Source organism: Dendropsophus ebraccatus, chromosome 13 (assembly GCF_027789765.1).
Source record: "Dendropsophus ebraccatus isolate aDenEbr1 chromosome 13, aDenEbr1.pat, whole genome shotgun sequence".
NCBI classification, from domain to species: domain Eukaryota; kingdom Metazoa; phylum Chordata; class Amphibia; order Anura; family Hylidae; genus Dendropsophus; species Dendropsophus ebraccatus.
Window position 1 is genome coordinate 51,927,412 of NC_091466.1, and position 14,165 is coordinate 51,941,576.

At 41.9% G+C, this 14,165-nt stretch overlaps 1 protein-coding gene across 1 annotated transcript in view; it reads left to right on the forward strand.

The window, feature by feature from the left end:
• LOC138770556 (N-acetylated-alpha-linked acidic dipeptidase 2-like) overlaps window positions 1–14,165 on the forward strand; it is a 62,003-nt gene that overhangs the window by 11,529 nt on the left and 36,309 nt on the right. Inside the window, exons 7-11 of the mRNA XM_069949661.1 lie at window positions 85–170; window positions 2,562–2,681; window positions 8,124–8,206; window positions 8,494–8,557; window positions 13,724–13,791. Coding sequence (XP_069805762.1) covers window positions 85–170; window positions 2,562–2,681; window positions 8,124–8,206; window positions 8,494–8,557; window positions 13,724–13,791 — 421 coding nt within the window. The remainder of the gene's footprint in view (window positions 1–84; window positions 171–2,561; window positions 2,682–8,123; window positions 8,207–8,493; window positions 8,558–13,723; window positions 13,792–14,165) is intronic.

Here is a 14,165-nt window from a genome sequence, read left to right on the forward strand (position 1 = left end):
TTTGACGCTTTACTCACCTAACATTCACACTAACCTCTGCTCGTTTAATAGACTAATAATTTCTTATTTCTCTCTCGTTCACAGTAAAATAAAACTTTATGTGAAAACGTACAATGTGCAGAAAACAATCAGGAATGTCTTTGGAATTATTAAAGGAGAATATGAGCCTGGTAGGTAAAATATTATATATATATATATATATATATGAGAAATCAGAAGAATTATATATATATGTCTTTATTGGGGACATTGCATCATGTGTAAAGAAAATTCTGATTCTGATGTCTTGAGCACATTGTGATCTCAAGGTCAAGCGGTTGCTGCTCCTCCAAAGGCAAACACTGTTAGAATGAGAATGACTAATAGATGTACAAGAAGGGATAGGACCTCCGGTCTGTGCTCAAGGCCCCTTCACAAGCAAATACTCCTTAAACCTGCAACAAGCGATCAATAGGTTTAAAGGTTTCCAAGCAGCCGGTGACCATATCCATCAGAGCAATACTCTGCACCAGCGGGTAGGAAACAACCCCCACTGGTAGAAGGAGCATCAGTGTTTTCTGGCTCTAACAGGTGCATATGAACCAACTACTGTATGCCTATTGTACATGTAAGGATACCAATACTGCTTTCATGCTTTTTTAGCCATGACCAAAAATAGATTAACAGTAGAGATGAGCGAACCTGGAGCATGCTTGAGTCCATCCGAACCTGAACTTTCGGCATTTGATTAGCGGTGGCTGCTGAAGTTAGACAAAGCCCTAAGGCTATGTGGAAATCATGGATATACTCTACTCCGGACCACCGTGACTACAGCCCAAGGGACCCCGCAGCACCCAGTCAGGTCACTGACCACAGGAGAGCAAGGGATAAACGGCCCTCTAAACTAAAAGCAGGTGGGCCATCATACCTGTGTGCTCAACCGGCACTGGCGTCACAACGTAACATAATTGGGCCCAGCTTTATCTCGGCCAACCACCATAGGCTGGCGTCACACTCTACCATCTGGCAAGTGACCATCTGTAGCTCCGCCATAACACCTCAGGGGGCATACCACCACACAGAACCCAGGAGGCCCACTTGGCCACCTGGTTCTGCAAATTATGACAGCTTAGTGGGCCCAATGTATTGCAGGAGCAGGCAACGGGGCCCCCTTATGCAGCAGACTCCATAGAAGCCATTATGGCTGCTATAGTGGTAGCTACCTCCAGGCATGTATATACAAGAAACAATGCATACATTAACTGTGTATTGCCTGATACACCAGACGTTTTGGTCCACAGCTGTGGAGACTAAACTAAACAGTCTACAGATGATGTTAATTTGAAGTCTGTCGATCAAGTTTGCACTGTGTGAAAATTAACCAGTCTTACTAAAAACATAAAAACAGGTTCACCGGTCAGCTTTTTCTGTAGTCCCTATAGAAAGTTATGAAGTAGCAGAGCACATGAGTGACCACCTCTCCGCTCTAAGCCTATGTGCACACTAAGGAATTCTCACAGAATTCCACGCAGAATTTTCGCTGACTGATTCCGCACATTTTTTGCACTCGCGAAATTCATGCGCAATTGCCACAGATTTCCGCAGGGAAAATTAAACTCATATAGAGTTCTATGGAATTCTGCCAGCGCAATCCGCCAAAAGAATGAACCTGTCTATTCTTTCGGGCAAAACGTGGATTCCGGACGGAAATTTCCACCATGTGCACTAATGCACAGAAATATAGAAATCAAGGGGAGCCAATACTGCTCATTTTTAACAGACGTAATTTTGAGCGGATTCCGCACGCATTTTGATGTAGAATTCCGCGAGAGTTCCTCAGTGTGCATGTACCCTAACAGAGCTCCCACCAGCCACAAGATGCAGAATATAATTTATCAGAATACATCTTTGGACCATCACGGTGGCTCACGCTTATGTAAATTAACAGTGCTTTGAAATCAGTAATGCAGCTCATGGATCTGTTTCAAATGAATATATTTCTGTTTAATTAAGCGACGATTTCTAAGTACTCCCCCGCCATCTATAAGACCTATAATACAACACTCCTGCATGCTGATAGTCACATATAATTAACAATACATATTAATACAATCATCAGTGAATACTAGCTCATCCATATGATAATTATAGGTCAAAACTATCACGTCTGTTTTTAGACTAAGAATATTGTTAAATATGAAAAAAGAGGAGCTGACGCCTGGAATAAGAAGTAATAATGATTGCAACTGGTGTTAAGCAAATGTACAGTAAAATTTCCTGAGCCTAATTTTAATGAAGTCATTCCGCTTTCTATCTATTTGGATCCTCCAGGCAAATCTGGGATGGCACTTTGGGAATCAGAACACTTAAAAAACAGAATGACTTACATAAAACTAAGTGAATCAATGGTTGATTTGTTAGATTAAGGTTCCACGGATCATACTGTAGATTTGCCTGAATGAATTGTATGATTTATGTGCTAAACTGCTCAGTTAAGCATAGAGATCACATTAATTTCTTATGTGTTGAGGGAAATCAGTTATTTTATAATGCCCAATTTTTTTTAATTTTTTTTTGCACAGATCGATATGTGATTGTGGGAAATCACAGAGATGCTTGGGTATTCGGTGCCCTTGATGCATCCAGTGGCACAGCAACTATGATGGAATTGAGCAGAGCTCTATCAAAGCTACTTCAAAGAGGTAACGTAAGAGGAAACTACTTCATCAGGTAGATAATGATGTCAAAAAGTGTCTTGTCAGAAATGGAAGGTCGGGGGATCCCCTAAAGGACACAAAGAGGTGATTGTCGTAGGTAGTGATGTTACTGGGGTGTCAAAATTATTTGTGTGTAGGGACGTTGCTGTATGCCGGTGTTGTGGCTGCTGCGTGGGTGTAGGGTCACTTGGGCCCTTGTCACAGTGGCCAGGAGTGGTTTGGAACCCACTCCCAGACAAGTAACGCTGCGTTCGAGGTTTTGGATTGCCCAAGTGTGAACTGGTGTGAAGGTGCGGGTGTAGAATAATAGACAGAGTCCAATAGCTTAAAGTGACTCTGTACCCACAATCTCACCCCCCCAAACCACTTGTACCTTCAGATAGCTGCTTTTAATCCAAGATCTGTCCTGAGGTCCGTTCGGCAGGTGATGCAGTTATTGTCCTAAAAAACAACTTTTAAAATTTGCAGCCCCGTTCCCATTGGCCAGGGCTTAGAATGTCTATGCATTAGGCTGGCACACCCTCTCTGTCCCTCTCTGCTCCAGGCAGATTGTCTCCTATTTATCAGCTGTGTGAATACTGAACATGGGCTGGATCGTTAATACACAAAGGCAATGTTCAGACAGGAGAAAATGTTCCAGTGGCATTTCTAATGATGAAGAGGGCGGGGAGGAGGGAGCAAGTTTAAAAGTTGTTTTTTAGGACAATAACAGCATCACCCGCAGCTATCCGAAGGTACAAGCGGTTTGGGGAGGGGGGGGGGGGGGGTCTTGGTGAAGTAAGAGTAGAGTGGAGTAGAGGAGCATCTTAAGGGCCCTGCCCAATGTAGTAGCGTACTCTGCCAGGATAATGTGGTTGAGAATAGAAGAAAAAGAAGATACTCATACTTACATACAGATACAGTAGATCTGACAGCCTTATGCCTTATAGTGTCAGGATACCTGGGGTGAGCAGTCTTTCCAAGACGTCCCAGAATAGCCACCATTACAGTAGGATACATAGGTTTAACTGCAGCTTTGTCCAACTGGGGTCAGTACCTAACTCCCGGTGACTGCCCTGTGTGTTGTGGAAGGTATCCCTAACATGGGCAAGGTGTTCCTCAGAGGATGTCACTCCCTCTTTAAACCTTTCACCAAGACAATGCTATCAAATCTATCTCCATCAGATTATAGAGCATGAAGAACTGAGCGGATTGATATATATCTTTGTGGGAAAAGATTCAGTTTAACTTGCAAAATGTTGATTCAAATCCCTCATCATTCTGTGTTTAGGAGTCCAGTGGGCGGTGTCACTCAATGGACTGGACTCTTTAGCATGGCTTAGGTAGCATTTTAATGGTGACGGGTTCCCTTTAATCCTTCTACCACTGCATGCTAGCGGTAGTTACTTGCATAAAAGAAATCTCTCAGGCTGTGTGTGCATCTCTCTCCACCTCTACTGAATGAAGACAACTATCAAAAAACCTTCCTACCAGGAACTAGCTCCTTTTTATAGGGACAACTTAGCTAGGATGTGATTGGTGGGGCTGTGTGTATAAGAGAGACGATAGGCAGAAAAAAAGAGGGGAAAAGACCTGCACTTTTGACAGGAGAGAACATAACACGTGACACAAAACAGTTAACCCATGAAACCTTCAGTTGTGCTTAAAATCAGTAGAAGATTATAACAGGCAGTTTCAGGCGGTAGCCTGGGGCCCTGAGCTCCTGGGGGGCCCATGGTCACCCAAACGGACTTATTTTTTCAGTGTGTATTGTCTCCTGGGTACAGTTCTGCCATGATTTGCAAACAATCGCTGCTTTTTTACCTCAATTTTGCACAGATCAGAGCATCATCTATCCTGTGCTATAAACACCATGCCATAGTTACAGTGGGGTGGGGGGCCCAGGCTTGTTAAACAGCCCGGGATCTATGGTAAAGTTAATCCACCCCTGCTTACAATAAATACAATAGCAACACCTAGTGGGGGAAAACACATAGTACACTTTTCCTTTATCCCCTTGTAAGAACCTGAGTGAGTTACTTTGCTCAGGTGCAAAAGAAACTTAGTGGCACACCTGTGCTGGGACACTACAATGTCACTGGGGTAGCAAAATTATTGCTAAAGTATAGGAGAAAGAAAAGAATGTCAGGAGGTTATAGTCAAGAGATGGGGAGAATTGTGCTAAAAAGTAGGGATGAGCGAGTTTACAGTACTAGCAAAGCTCTTCGCTAGGCTCAGCGGTCAGCTTGTCAGCAGTCTGCCTTTGAACTCTGTCTCGCACTGCTTCGGGTGTCCGGAAAAGCTGGATCCAGTCTCGGGAATTTTCTACCAGTTTCCCAGGCCTGGATCCAGCTTAACCCAGCACCCCCGGCTGCTGAGCCTAGCAAAGCGCTTTGCTAGTACTGTAAACTCACTCATCCCTACTAGAAAAGTTAGGTAAAAAAAAAATTTGTGTGTGGGTGACTATGGAGGATCACTTACTATAACCATGGCGGAGCAATATATTTCAGTTATACTTGGAGCATAATGATTTGAGAATAATGACTCTTGAAGAGATTGGACATGCCGTGGTTTGAGAGTCATTATCCTCAAATCATTATACTTTAAGTATTGCTGATGTTTCTTGCAACCGCCTATAACTGTAGTTATTGGATGTTTTATGGAGCGTAGCAAAGCTTCAAGAAATTGGACATGCATACAGTTAATACTCTTGGCTGGTGTGTGACTATTTTTTTGATTATTATGAAGGACCATTGCAAGAGGCCAAAGTGGAAGTTAGATGTGCCCTGAGCCATATATCTCAGTCTTATGATTTCTGTGGAATTGTGTATGTTTTATGTTTTCTTGCTTTTATATTAATAAATTCAAAGCTATTTAAAGCCCAGAACATTGCAGCTTTTAATAGTTTTCAAAGACTTCTGACAGAACACAGCTTTACCTGGCTCTTGGCGGGCATTCTTTGCACATTGATAAAACCATTTACTTTATAAGAACAGCACTTTACGAATGAGTCTGTGAGGTTAAAAAGAAGAAAGAATGCACAATATTTTTATGTTTAATGTTATTTTACTTTATACTGAATCCCGTTCAATAGAACATTCTGCAGCGGTGACCGAAAAAGACGTGAATAAATCCATTTTGCAAGTAAAATCTAGTTACAGTAACTCTATAAAACTAAATAATAATTGAGTAATATAATTATAATTTTTTTACCCTGTGTGTTTTTAACTTTATTAAAAAAACAAACAAACACATGCACTAGGTATATTCATCCCATAATGTTGGGTTAATTTCCTGAGCCACAGGCTTGTATTGGGCAAGCTCACCCTTCAGGATATTTACTGAAAGGTGTCCACTCCGCAAAATAAGTGCATAAAATATACAGCAGATCCTATTCTCAACTGGAATTCTAGCACTGATAAAATAAAAGCCCATGAGAGCGTCCGGAATTCTAGACAGCACTGTATGTGCATCTGAAAACTGTTAAAAATTCCAGATAAGTACTGCTGGGTGCTGTGCATACAGTTAAATGTAGCACAGTTTGACAGGGTGAGGAGCCATTGACTCCTCGTCCTGTCATTCACTCTTCGGGCCAAAGGCAGCGTTATGCCTCTGACCAAAAGATGCCATTCTCATCCCCCCCAGAGCTATGCGTCACTTGCACACTCACAGAGCAGGAAGAGAGAAGAAGAGAGGAGGGCACTGCTGCATTTGGCAAGTGTGGCTTTCTTTTTTTCTTTCAGTTTTTACAGTCAAGAAATCCTGATGGTTTCCTGAAGCCTCACGAAGAACTTCTTGATCAGTATTTCATGAGCATAAAAACAGACACGGATGTGTGCATGGGGCCTCAATTGTGTTTATTTCTGCTTTAAAAAAAAAAAAAAAAAAAAAAAAAAAACGTCTGTCGAGTATGTCACCATTTTGGTGCAATTTTGTACATTTTTCCCACCAATTTTTAAGAGAAATCCTTGGCTTGTAAGAGGAAAAACTCCGCAGAAAAACAAAACAAAACAAAAAAACCACGAAAAATGCAGGTACTGAAAATACAATTTTTAGAAAAATGCCACAAAACTGTACGTAAATAATGCCTAAATTTTCTTTTTGTTATTTTTTTAAATGGGTTCAGAACCACCAATAGCCACTACAGTGGCCATAGGATTTATTACCTTTGCAGTATAACACCAAAGTAACAGATCCTGAACAACAGAATAATAAACGGCTTCAAGCTACAAAAGGAATCACATTTCCAATTTTTTTTTTTTCAATAGTGGGAAAATGCTTTTTCAATTGTAAGGCCATTAGTTCTATTCCTGCAGGATAACATCTGTGCTAGAGACACTACATTATATATTCCTCAGCTGATTGGAGACACTTGACTCAGTAGTAAATCCTGGTTCTATTGCTATCCTGTTATCCTCGTTCTCTGAATTATTGGGATCGTAATTCAGCAGCTTTACAATAACAGCAGGAGGTGGTTGCGCTCTTCTTGGAATCTACAAATAGAATATATTCTCCGACCCTCCGATGCCCGCTTATATCTACAGGACATGTACACTGAAAACAGCGCGAAGCAACATGTATAGGAATTTTAGATTGTTCATTAAGAAACCTACATACTAAACACTGGATCATTAGGAATATCGTACATTTTACTGCCTTGGTTACATATATATTTAATGTTGATATATATTTAATAGTAGATACCTATTTATGGAACTTATTTTGTCAAAATATTATGAAATGTGACCATATGCAAAAAAAAAAAAAAAAAGGTTTACGGAAAAACAAATATTTGCTCACATCATACAAACATATTACATGTATGTAGTAACCTAGGGTGTTAGATCTTACAGTACCGCTACAGCACTTGTCACATAGCTCACACCTGTTAAAAGGTTATCCCTGGTGTGCCCCTATGTGGTGTGGTGGTGCAAGTTAGTAAATTCAAGAGGACATAAAAAGATGAAACTTTTCTGGGCAGTTTCTTAAAGACACAGTACAGAGCAGTTTTCAAGGCTCAGTTTACAAAGTGCCTTGTAAGAGGTTTTGGAGAAATACTACTTGAGCAGTTTAGACTGGAGGTAGTTATGACTTGTACTTGAGGTGAGGGGGCTACTGGGAGAGGTGGCCTGTCCAAATTCACATGGCACTCTGTTGGGGGGGATCCTGACAACCTTGGCTACCGTTGCAATAATACTTGAATGAGGAATAACCTGTACTCACAGCTATGAAGTTCCATCTAATGCTGGAGGAGATCACAGAGTGCCCGATCCAGTAGTACAGGCTCCAAGTATGGGGAAGATTTACCATGGCATGTATGCTGATTTTCTGATGTATAAAAATAGCAGTTTTAATATCTAATCTTTTACATGACTTCATTGCTCTAGCTTCTTTTTTTATGTTGATATTATAAAAAAAAAAAAAAAAGTCTGCATTGTTTTACCACAGGTTGGCGGCCAAGACGATCAATACTATTCTGCAGCTGGGGAGCAGAGGAATACGGACTTATGGGCTCTGCCGAAAGCGTAGAAGTGAGTTTCCAGATTTTTTTGACAGAAAGGGTTATAATTATCTCCACCAATGTCTTTGCCTGACCTTATACTACTCATTCTGTCTTATGAATGAATCATCCATAGGGACGAGCGAATCTTGAGCCATAGACTGTATCCATGTTTTCCAGGCAGCCTTAAGTCTGCATCCATCTCGAGCCACCAGTATAAATTGAAATTCGCTCATCTCTAATCGCCCATAATGCAGACTAGCAATGTATATCGATGCAGATTTGGAATGACTGAATAGAAATGATGCCTTCCAACAGGAACTGGGAAAAGTCTTAGGAGCTCGGGCTGTGGCTTACCTCAATGTGGATATTGCCGTTTCAGGTAAAGGAAAAATAAAAAAAGCAACATTAACTATAGAGATGCATGAATTTCCAGAAAGTTTAGGTTTGTAAAACCCACTAGTTCCCACATTCTGCGCAGTTTTCTTCTTGTGCACTAGCCCGGCTCTTTGCACTGGAGGTGGGCCCGGCGCCCCACCAATCTGACGATATCCCCTCCCCTCTGTGACACGACTCTATTGGAATCAACAGGTCTGCGTCACATAGAAGAGGGAATACTGGGGAGGGGGGGGCACCTCCAGTACATAGAGCCAAGCCAGAGCTTAAGACGAAGATGGTGCGAAGCACGGGAAATGGAAAGTGTTTTGAAAAACGGACTGAGCCACTGGGATTCTCTACTTCGCTGCCGGCAAGGTAATGTTAAAAAGAAATGCTATTCCCCATGGTACAATCGCTTTAATCTCTATAAGTTACTGATCTTACAAGTCCCCTAGGCGGTCAAAAAAAATAAATAAAAGTTTGAAAACCTAAATAAAAGTAAGGTTGAAATGCAATCAAAGTAAGAGGTCAAATAAGTAACGTGCATCAGGCATACCACAGATTTAAAAAAAGGCCCAGACTAAATGTAATCACAGTAATGTCCCCTTGCACAATGGCCTCTGCACAGGTTACAGAGCATGCCTACAAAAAAAATCCTGCAAAAGTAAATAGAAACTGCAATAAGAAAAAGAGAAAAAAAAGTGTCCTGCTCTAAAAAAAAAAAAAAAAAGGGAATTTTTTTTTATTTCCTTTAGAGCAGTGGTGTCAAACTCAAATACACAGTGGGCCAAAATCTAAAAATTGGACAAAGTCGTGGGCCAACCTCGAAAATTATTGAAGCGCGAATGCAGTGTTCCTGGCACTGTCAGTGATGTCAGTGATAAATGACATGATAAATTGCTATGATATAATTAAACCCCAACCCATGTAATAGCCAGCCCCCCCCCCCAATATTGCCCCATGTTGTAGCCAAGCCAACCAAAATTGCCCCACATATTATCCAGACCTCCCAATAGTGCCCAAATAGTAGCCAGCCCCCCAAATGTCTCATATAGTAGCTAGCCCTCCCAATAGTCTCTTATATAGTAGCCAGCCTTCCCCCATAGTCTCTTATGTAGTAGCCATGGTGGGCCAGATATAATTCAAACTCTGAATTGCCTGGCTGGCCAAAAATAATGGCACCACGGGCCAGATTTGGCCCGCAGGCCAGAGTTTGACATGACTGCTTTAGAGCCATGCACATACTTTTAACCAGCTGCCCACGGTCAAGGGTCCATCAATAGAAAACTCTTCCCTATTCTCATATGAACAGATCTCCATTCTGCTGCCTTTATCGGTCTTGACAGGCACATGACTTATCACTTGGCCCAGCACAGCTCTTACGGTGACAACTGTTTCACTTCTGCAGCCTCGGCTATAGTACAAAATTATAGTGAAAAGATTTTTATAAAATAAACTCCCCCATTGATCATTTCTAAACCTTGAGACCAGGCTGTGGAGTCGGTAAGCCGTAGCTCCATCTCCAACTCCTGAATTTTATCAGGGCCGACATATGCAGCCATAGCATATACACTTAGCCTGCTGCAGCCATAGCATACATACACACAGCCTGCTGCAGCCATAGTGCACACACACACAGCCACACAGCCTGCCGCAGCCATAGCACGCGCACACGCACACACACAGCCTGCTGCAGTCATAGAAGACTGAAGAAAAACACAATCTTCTCACAGAAAGAAAACACCACATTGAGGACAGAGGTCACTGCTACACTACTTAGGTCTTCTCCTCCTCCACTATATTACACAGGAAATCTTCATATTACACTGCTGCTCATATACAATCATCCAGCATCCAGGAAGAGAACAGCACAGATCTCCCCCCACACAATGGACTCTTCCAGCTCAGATACAAACTGCCAAATAGTGACCGACAACTTTTCCCCAACCACCCTTATCTAATAGGGCCAGTGTCCTATTAGAATGTTGCTCATAAAATATATTGATGAGTAAAACTTATAAAATTCATATCAAAACTCCATTCTATTTTTTTTTTTTTAATGGGATGTGTCACCTAAATTTTCTTTTACGGATAAGAGTCAGATACTAAAAATTGTTCATTAATTCTAATCTTTTTCTATTTTCTGACTTTAATATTTTATTTAATATTTTCACTATTTGTACATTGTCAAGGGGGCTGCCATATTGCCTGGGCTGTTCTTAAAGGGGTAGTCCACCCAAAAAAAATTTCTTTCAAACCAACTGGTGCCATAAAGTGCCAGAGATTTGTAATTCACTTCTATTAAAAAATCTCAAGTCTTCCAGTACTTATCAGTTGCTGTGTGTCCAGCAGGAAGTGGTGTTTTCTTTCCTGTTTGACACAGTGCTCTCTGTTGCCTCCTCTGTCCATGTCAGGAACTGTCCAAAACAGGAGCAAATCCACACAGAAAACCTCTCCTGCTGTCCAGACTGGAAATAATACAACTTCCTGTTGGGCATACAGAAGCTGATAAGTACTGGAAGGCTTGAGATTTTTTAATAGAAGTAAATTACAAATCTCTGGCACTTCATGGCAGCAATTGATTTGAAAGAAATTTTTTTTGGGTGAACTACCCCTTTAACAGCATTTAGTGACATGCTTTACAGCAAGACTCATTGACATAGACAACAATAGACTATCCCCTTAAGATGAATTTGAAACATAACTGAGCGCGCTCTGTGATCTTTGAAGAGGTCATTCCACTGGGAGCTGCTGTTGCATTGATGCTATCTATCTACTGGTGTCACATGCCGCTGCAATGCTAAACAGATCTTTTAAAGCAGTCTTATCTTATCACAACAGGAAATCTCAGCTTAGTTTTATCCCCAGTAGTCAGAATGAAAACTACAAGCTATTTATTTTATATTTTATATTATAGATAGAAAAATTGAAAATTTGAAAAAAAAAATCTTAAAATTTTTTAACATAAAAACATCATTTCAACAATAAGTCATTTTCTGATGACATAGTCCCATTAAGTGTACCTGTCACTTCCTATAAAATGACAACTTGTCCTGGAAAATACAAGGTCTACAGAAAAATTAGGCTTGAAAAAAATGCTTAAAGAGGATGTACCACCAGGTACATCCTCTTTAACCTGAAGCCACAGATCGAACGGCGCCGGCACGGGCAAGCCGCTGCGGTCCGTTTTCCGGACCGAGGCCCAGTTCCCATGCACGGCGCCGTTCTATGCACCGGAACCGGATGGTGCTCAAGCAGGCCGGCCCACCCCCAGTGGGAGGGAATTCCCTCCCCTGTATGACGCGGCTCCATTGATTCTAAGGGAGCAGTGTCATGGAGGGGAGGGGATTCCCTCCCACTGGGGGCGGGCTGGCCTTCCTCCAGTGCTTGAGCACCGCCCCGTTCCGGTGCATAGAACGGCGCCGTGTACGGGAACCGGGCCTCGGTCCGGAAAATGGACCGCGGCACCGGCTTGCCCGTGCCGGCGCCGTTCAATCTGTGGCTTCAGGTTAAAGAGGATGTACCTGGTGGAACACTCTCTTTAACCACTCTTAAAGCTAAAGGTTTGATCACTATGGGCCCTTGCACACTAAGGAAAGCACTCAGATTCCATCTCTCATCCCAACCACCCCCGCCCACACTCCCACTTTAAATTGCGCCAGTCCGATAGGTTCCATTCTAGGGTCAGGCAGATTCCAACATCCGCCCAAAGAAGTGACATGTCAATTCTTTGGGTGGATGGCTGAATCTGCGGAGCATAGAATGGAGTCTATGGGACGGGCAGATAGTCAAGTTGGAGCACGCATGGAATCCGCGCCAAGTTATCTGTGTGATTTCCTCAGTGTGCAAGGGCCCTATGGCTGGATTTCATGCAGTGCGGTTTTGCCAGAATCAAGGCAGAAATGGCTCTTTTTTTTTACTGCAATTATACAAATGCGTTAAAAAACTAGGGAAAAAAAGCACACTGAGTGAACACAGCCTAAAGGGTTAAAATACAATCACTGTATCCAACTAGATCAACTTGGAACAGTTAAAGTTTACTAAAAACTATTTTTTTTCAGTAGAGTGGTGTTCGCACATTCGCAGTTATATTGCTTTTTATGTTAACATGATTAGAGCCTAACTGATTTGTCCAAAATGACTGTCTGGGCTTTGTCATGTGATTAGCATTAAAGATCAGTGAATTTACAATACAAACGAAGCAAATCGTTTTGTTTGCTGGACAGTCGGCTCATATGCCAGCTGCCTTTTAACTCAGTGCCGTTACGTGCTGCTCCACCCCAACTGCCTGAAAAAGCTGGATCCAGTCCTTGGAAACTAGTAGAAGTTTCCCAGGACTGGATCCAGCTTTTCCAGGTGCAGGGTAGAACGGTACGGAGCGGCAATGAGATCAAAAGGCAGCTACCATATAAACCAACTGCCAAGCAAACAAAGCGATTCACTTTGTTTGTAATGTAAATTCGCCTATCTCTACTTAGCATTACCAGGCTTCATCAGATCAGTTATGACAAGAAAAACTCCTGCACTGAAGCCTGGTAATACTGATCACAATAGAAAAAAAAATTGCAGAGTGAGCCCACATAATCATGGCTTTAATTACGTAAACAAAGAAATGCAAAAAAAAAAATGTAAATGTGGGAACAAAACCTTATTCTAATTTTAATGTGACCATTAAGTGGTTAGATATAAAATTCCTTTCCGGTACGGCTGGCTCAGTGGCCGCACGCTCTATAAATGTTCCACCACTTGACAAAAATGCAGTCAATTCGCCATCATTCTAACTCTGAGAATTGTTAAAACTACCAGCTTCTAGCTCACGGCAGATGGTAAGTAATGGAGCAAATAGCAGATAATGTAGGATTTTAGAGGCTGAAAAGGAAATAGACTGGCAGCATGAATGCTGCTTACTGAAGAGGTTTAAAAATATACATTGACCTCATCTATTTGACAATTCATTCTGGAGCTGAAAGTGCTTTGTTGAGCGATTCGGCAGATTTTTTTTTTTCCATGTGGCTTTCCAGTTCATCGGAGATGAAGATAACATTACTTATGGCTGTAACTTCTCGCTGCCTTAGCGTTATCTCACTAACATTTAGGTTATGTTTATCTTTTGTCTTATTTGTTCTTGTGAAAACACTTCTCGATTCACGATGAAATCTTTTCCTCACAGGAAATTCCACCCTCCAAGCACTTGCTACTCCCATCCTGCATAAACTTCTGTATGCGGCTGCCAAAAAGGTACATCCATCAGAACAGTACAATAGTATTTATCCGATGCTGCACTGTAGGATTTACGTAGTGATTCTGGATATACAATCAAAGCTTCCCATGCTTCATCACCGAGGTCCGGTTCACCCAGGATGCTTCATGGTTGGATTGCAATAAGCAACATGGTGTGAATGCATCATCCATACATGTTCTTAGATGTTCAAGTGACTCATCTTTTGGCCCCGTATTTCTTTCTATGAAGATATCAGGGACAACGTAATACAGACTAAAGCCCCTATTACATAGGGCGATCAACCGGAGCAAGCAAGCGCCAAGCTGTTAGGTCAGCACCCGCTTGCCCCTTGTTCTCCGCTTGCTGCTGGCGCTGTTACACGCACTGACAG